The following is a 7,217-nucleotide window of genomic DNA, read 5'->3' on the forward strand; positions in this document are numbered from 1 at the left end:
GTGTGTGTGTGTGTGTGTGTGTGATTCTTGTGAGACATAAAGTGATAGGTAGAAGTTTTGGTGAATTAAATCAACTACAACATCTTAGCAGTTCTTTGTGACATAGGCAAGGTGGTACTAGAAAACAAGAAAATCCAAACATTATTGCTAAAATATAAGCCTTGAATGAGTGGACAAATTATGGGTTTTTGTGTTTTCTTCCTTTCTTTTGCAATTTTTTACAGTTTTCAACTGTAAAAAGCTTTTTAAAAGTGTTAAAGGTGTCTCTCATTTTAGAGTTTAGTAAGCTGTTTGCATCGCCTAAAGAACTGGTATAATAGTTATGGAACATGGGGGCTGGGGGTGGAGGTGGGGTTCTTTTTTCTTTTTTTTTTTGCCTTGGGTGATTAAAAATGCTCAGAAATGGAATATTTTTACTCAAAAGCAGCAACTTTATACAACTGATGAACTTATACTCAATTTTTTATATTAACTGCTGTGTGTGTGTGTATACTTATCAAAAATTGTCTTAGGTCTTTGTGGAAATGGGTGAGGTATAAAAAAGGATATAGCATTTTTAATCCCACGCCAGAAACACTAGTGTAGAAGAAATCTAACTTTTTATTTTTTCTTTCAGTAAATGAGCTATATTTTTCATTTTGGGCCCCTGTTCATTTTGCTAGGTTGTAGGAACTAAATTTCAGTCAGTTCAGTGTCTCCTCATTTCCTTTGCTGTGGGACTACATGCGGTTTGGGAACTGGGGTTTCACGACTGGTGATGTGGGATGTGACTGTCATCCATCGTGCTGCCTTCGGATGAGCTGTTTCGTTGCACCTGTTCTCTGACAGAAGTTCTGGGAAGGTTCCTTTTTTCTATGCCGGTCGCTGGCTCTTTGTGTCATGTCCGCCCACACTGAGGCACATGGGACATCATTGTCTATTTCCATGTCATTCTTGGTTTGGGAAGGGAGGGGGTCTGGTGGGCTTGTCCAGACTTGTCTGCTCAAGTAGATGTTCTTATTACTTCAAGGCAATAACTTGGCTCAGAAAAGAATGCTAAGCTTTTCTGCTTCTCCAGAGCACCAGAGTCTGAAGCCCAATCTGTGTGTGGGGTTCTGTTGCTCTCCCTCCTAGGGAGGATTGAACCTGCAGTATTTCTCAGAGTCCAGTGATGTCTACACTCTGCGCTACTTCTGGCCTATCTTCCTCTTTTCCAAACTCATCCTTATTGAGACTTTATTTAGTTTAGGGTCACAGTCTTCCAGACCTTTATCAACTTCAGCTTTCAAAACCCAACACTGACCCAACTCTGCTGTGGTTTGTGGGGGCATGCCACGCAGTATGCGATGATTACAGTTGACTGAACGTCCCAAAGTCCATAGGAAATTATAAGTCCTTATTTAATCTTCCTTTTTAATGAAATAGCGTATCAATTTCCAACATCAGGTGATAAATTTGTTGGCATTGAGTACTACCTTGCATATTTCTAATTTCTCAAAATCCAGCAACTATTGATTTATTGTGGCATTAAGAATACTGATTTTTAAGAGGCCAGGTTTATAGGTCAGATAGAGACAAGTGGGCCTCCTGGCACTGTGGCCCGAAGTCACGCTTCGTTCAGGTCTGGAACTGAACTCCCACCTCTGATAGGGTGAATACGCATCCAGTTAAAGTCGAGGGTGGCATTTGCCAAGGGCAAAGCTCAGAGGGAGTGGAAAGCGGGAGGAGTGGAAGTCGGGAACCGGGAGGAAGCAGAATAAGTGGTGGTTTGTTATTGAGGAGGTTGGCAGTGCGTGAGTTGAAACAAAATGAATTGTCAACGGTAAAACTAACGATCTAATTCAAATGAAAACTTGAGAAAATAAAATGCTGCGCTAAACTTACCATGATCAGGTAAAGGATAACTAGCATGAGTCTGGCCACTGCTGGTTAACGAAAATTGACTTAGTGGGGAAAATTGGTGGTATCAGATACTAAATTAAAAGATCCAGGGGGTGGGGGAAAAATAAATAAAATAAAAGATCCAAACACCTGTGTGGCTTATTAGAGCACTTTGTCCATTTTTTAAGTGACCAGGTTGCTGAACATTTTTTTGGTCTCCCACTCCTTAGGTCTTCTCAGAAGTTGCCTCCAGGGAAAATGTTAATAAGTGATCAAGACTCTGGCGTGGAAGATGAAGACTTTTCTCCAAGACCGATTCCCAGTCCTCACCCAGTGAGCCAGAAGGTATCACTGATTTAACATGTTGGGTTAGGGCCCTAAAATCCCCCCCCAGGTTAAAAGCACTGAATAATGCTATCTAAAAGTTATTTAACTATTCGAAGGTGGTGGTGTGTGCCCACGAGTTAATTCCCACTCATTGTGACTCATAGGACAGAATAAAACTGCCCCCTAGGGTTTCTAAGGCTATGCATTTACAGAAGCAGACAGCTACATTTCCCCCATCTAGTGGCTCATGGGTTCAAACCACCAATCTTTCATTTAGCAGCTAAGTATTTCACCACTGTCTCCCCAAGCACCTTGTTCTAAGATATATCTATGTCTCTGTATCTAAATACATATACAGTGAACCCTCGCCACTTCGCGCTTCGACTTCCGCGGCTTCACTCTATCGCGGTTTTTGCGTAACAGCGCATGCTCTGTCATTACTGCCACTGATTGGCTCATACTGTACACGCTTCTGTCTACATCGCTACGTATCGGAGCTACGTATCAGATGCATATTTGCTTTTGTACAGTGTACTGTAATTGTTTGCGATTTTTAAGAAATTTTATCTAAGCCCTATGATGGCTCCTAAACGAGCTGCTTCTTCTAAGCCTTCTGACAATAAAAATAAGCGCCAGAGGAAGATGCTTACCATCCAGGAAAAGGTAAAACTTTTGGATATGATCAAAGATGGCAAGAAAATCGTGGAGGTTGCATGCCATTTCGACTTGAATGAGTCTTCCGTTCGCTCCATCCGTAAAGAGGAAAAAAACATCTGTGCTACGGCTACTTTCACTTTCAACAAGGAAGCAAAGCGCATCGTGACAAGTCGTAATAAGTTCATAGTAAAAACAGAGTCTGTCCTAGCTGTTTGGATCAATGACAGGCGCAAGAAAAACATTCCGTTGGATTCGATAGTCATCCGGGAGAAGGCAAGGCAGCTCTATCAGCGTTTTACAGCAGACAAACCTCAACCAGAATCCTCTTCTGCAATGTTCGTGGATTTTACAGCGAGCAAAGGTTGGTTCAAAAAGTTCCAGAAGAGGTATCAACTGCAGAGTGTCGTTCTTCACGGAGAAGCTGCCTCAGCTGACCAGCCTGCAGCAGAGGACTACGTGAACAATACTTTCCAGAAGATCCTTGAGGAGAGCAAGTATCATCCTGAGCAGGTGTTCAATATGGATGAAACAGGACTGTTCTGGAAAAGAATGCCTTCCAGAACATTTATTTTTAAGGATGAAACCAAGGTCCGTGGCTTCGAGGCTTATAAGGATCGAGACACTCTCGTTATTTGTGGAAATGCTGAGGGATTTTTGCTCAAGCCGGCCCTTATCTACAAGGCCAAGAATCCTATGTACAGTATAATAATACTGTATGTGAAATATGTAATACTGTAAACTAGATGCCATAAATAATATAATAAATAATAAATGATAATTGTAACGTCCAAAATGGTTTACTGTATTTTCCCTTTTTTGTTTAATAAATTGGGTAATACGCGTGTAATGGTGACTAAAGGGTGATTTTTCCATGTCCTCTATGCTCTAACTATGAAAATATTTGATTTACAAATAAGGAATCCTACTTCACGGAATTTCATTTATCACGGTAGGGTCTAGAACTGATTAACCGCGATAAACGAGGGTTCACTGTATGGATGTATGTTTGTTTATGTCTTTATGTCTGTTTATATATTTAGATATACAAATACACACACATTGTAGAAGTACATATAATTATTACTACTAAGCAAGACAGGCACATTGGTTAAGTTACCTGCCCAGAATCACATAGCTAGGATTCTATGTAGGTGAGCTAGGATTCTAATTCAGGAGGTCTGGTTTCACAATTTAGTGCTTTTAAAACTTGTGCTACACTTCTTCAACATATTACACTATTATTAGAGTTTGGCATTAGCTTTTATTGCTATTGTAAAAGTAGTGTGGGGCAGTCTCTGATCTGTGGCTTTGTATGGGGAAAGGGAATCAAACCCAGCAGCTCAAGGCTGGTCTCCAGAAGGTAAAGGTCAGCCATGCTTCCAGCTGGACCTGTCTTCACCAACTCACACACCAGGTGTTGATCTGTGGCGTTCTACTTTTCTGCTGGGTTTGAAAAGTCATTGCAATGGCGACACAGAACTCATAGCCCATACTCATAATTGTGGGTTTTATTAGGGAAATAACTAGTTACAATTCAGGATCAGAAGTAAGGCCATTGGCGTCGTGGCCTGCTTGAGCAAGTGTAACAAAGGTCTTTCAGTTCTTAGCATCTTAATCCCATGGCCCTTGACTTCCGACCTGCAAATATTGTTTTGCCAATTAAAATGCCCACTCCATTTGTCAGACTTGCTCAGAAAGCACCCAGTTCTAGCTCTTTGGGGTGGCAGTGCCTAGAGGCAGCCTCCTCCACCACCAAGTGTCCTGCCCAAACATACCCAGCTTTCTTGCTCTGTGGGCCAGGAAGCGCACCACTCTGTCACATGCACTGGTTCTGCTACCGCCACTTGTCTGCCCCTGCTTCTCTCTGTCTTTCGCTGCGTGTACTCTCACAGCTCTGTCTCTTGGATTGAGGAGGTTCAATGTAGACATCTCAGGATCCAGAGGATACCTTCTTCCACTCCTGGCTCTTCTGTCTAGATGATAGTGAGATCCCCCATTTGTACTTCTGAGATGGCTCATTTTAAGTCTGGTGGGATTGCAAAACTGACCAATCCCCACGTTAGGGTTCCATACACATAATTTGTATGGTTCCACCCCAAGAATACTAGATAGATTGACACAGTGGTTGTGACCATGGGCTCAAACATCCCAAAAATGACGAGGATGGTGCCGGACCAGGCAGGGCTTTGTTCTCTTCTGCATATGGTCTCATAAGAGGTGGAACTAACTTGATGGTACTCACACCAACCCTAAGGGCGTCTGTTACATGCCTTATTTCCACTTCAGCAAGCTGTTCAGTTCCTCTAGAGGCCATAAACAGCTCACCCTGACGTAATCCCAGTCAGTCAGTTCACAGGAATTACACAGACTGTGACCGGAAGAGCCCATACCGTGCAATTCACTGCACTGCAGCCATATTCTGAAAACATTCTGCTCGCTTCGCAAGGTTTAATTGCCAACAACCTCTATCAGAATGTTTGATTGCTATCAACCAGTGGGTTTGTAATTGTTGGTTATCTTAGGTAGACTACCAGTAATTGATGGTCTCGGCAGGAAAAGAGTGGGAAAATAATATCAAATTATAACCAAATTCACCACAGCTAGTGGTGAATTTTTATTCTTTTCTGCTCTCTTCCACATCTTTAGCTGTTGCCAAAAGAAGGAATGACAGTGAATAATTTCCTTTGGTGGAGAACTATTTTTTGAAGCTCTTGTTATTTAAAGTACAAAAAAACCACTCTGCTACTAGATCAATTGAAACCCTCTGGATGTATATTTGCAGGGGTAAAAAGCCTGTTGTGTAAAGGCGTTGTCTGTGTTTTGCCTGGTGATCTGAGAAGTTAATCAGTATGCCTATAAAAGGAAGGCCATTATTTTTTTTAATCGTTTTATTAGGGGCTCATGCAACTCTTATTACAATCCATATATACATCAATTGTGTAAAGCACATTTGTACATATGTTGCCCTCATCATTCTCAAAACATTTGCTCCCTACTTAAGCCCCTGGCATCAGGTCCTCATTTTTTCCCCTCCCTCCCTGCTCCCCCCTCCCTCATGAGCCCTTGATAATTTATAAATTATTATTTTGTCATATCTTGCCCTGTTCAACGTCTCCTCAGATTGAGAAATGCTTAGTTGCTTTCTTTGGGATCAAGGACTGTGTTTAGCTCAGAATTGTAATCTTCATGGCTAGCACATACAAATGCCCAGATAATATTTTTTGTTGTTTAAATAAATATATAATTGTGTGTTTTTAAATAAATAGTTGTATGTAGTTTGGGACATGTTGGTCTGAAGAAAGTAATTTTTTTCATATTTCCCACTAGGTGTCCAAGATCCAACCGTCGGTTCCCGAACTTTCACTTGTGTTGGATGGCAATTTTATAGAATCAAGTGCTCAGCATAATCCATTGGAAATGATGCATAAGGAAAATCCTTTGCTGGTTGATCATTCTGAACACTTGCAGCCAATGCATTCCCAGCTTCATGAGGAGAAGCACAGCCCAGATGCTGAAGCTGGAGAACCAGCCGTGAAAGAGCTACCAAATCAGTTAGACCAAGGCACTGCTCCACTGAGGCATTGCAATGTTAGACACCCACTTTCCTGCAAGAAAAGGAGCACCCACCTCGGGCACACTGTTCAGTTACCTTCTCTTAATGGACTGTCTCCTGGGACATCTGAAAGGCGTCAAGTACTTCCTGCTGAAAATGTCCCAAGAGAAGAGTATCCTTTACGACCCTCCACACTCCATTCCTTGCAGCCTTCTTTTGCCCCACAGACTCACCCACACAACTTTGTTTTTTCACCTCACACTTCAAGAAGACCAGTGGAGCTTCAGATCCCTGCTGCTCCCACCCCATCTTATTATTCCACGCATGTCTGCAGTTGTTGCCAGCATCATGGCCATGTTCAATATAACCCCATACCTTCTTGGCAAGGAGGAATGAATTCAGTAGGATCTGTTCAAGACCTCCAATGTGAAACCCTTCAAAAGCATTCAGTGTTTCATCCAAATGGATATCCAGCTGTGTACCACACTGCGTATTATTCTTCAAGTAGTCCGATAGCCATGAGATCCCAGAGAGGCATGGGTGGTTCTCCCCACAGCACCACGGAACCATCACCTGTGGCAAGACTGCCTTCACATGTAGACTCTTGTAACCCCCAGCCGTGTGCAGCGTGCCTGCACACTCCCACAACTGGAGCAGATGATGGGATGATGGGACTGTCTCCGGATGCTTATCGATTCCTCACAGAACAAGACAGACAGCTGAAACTACTTCAGGCGCAGGTTTGCTTGGAACTTTGTTAGTTACGGTGCTAGATTCTTAGTGTAACATGGCCCTTGCTTTTTCTTTCTCTTTTTTTTTT

General features: G+C 42.3%; 1 protein-coding gene across 1 annotated transcript in view; it reads left to right on the top strand.

The window, feature by feature from the left end:
* Positions 1-7,217, top strand: part of STIL (STIL centriolar assembly protein) — a 65,901-nt gene that overhangs the window by 29,168 nt on the left and 29,516 nt on the right. Inside the window, exons 10-11 of the mRNA XM_045291763.1 lie at positions 2,091-2,205; positions 6,172-7,137. Coding sequence (XP_045147698.1) covers positions 2,091-2,205; positions 6,172-7,137 — 1,081 coding nt within the window. The remainder of the gene's footprint in view (positions 1-2,090; positions 2,206-6,171; positions 7,138-7,217) is intronic.

This window comes from Echinops telfairi, unplaced genomic scaffold (assembly GCF_000313985.2).
Source record: "Echinops telfairi isolate 266 unplaced genomic scaffold, ASM31398v2 ScPeMD7_443;HRSCAF=831, whole genome shotgun sequence".
Classification (NCBI taxonomy): Eukaryota; Metazoa; Chordata; class Mammalia; order Afrosoricida; family Tenrecidae; genus Echinops; species Echinops telfairi.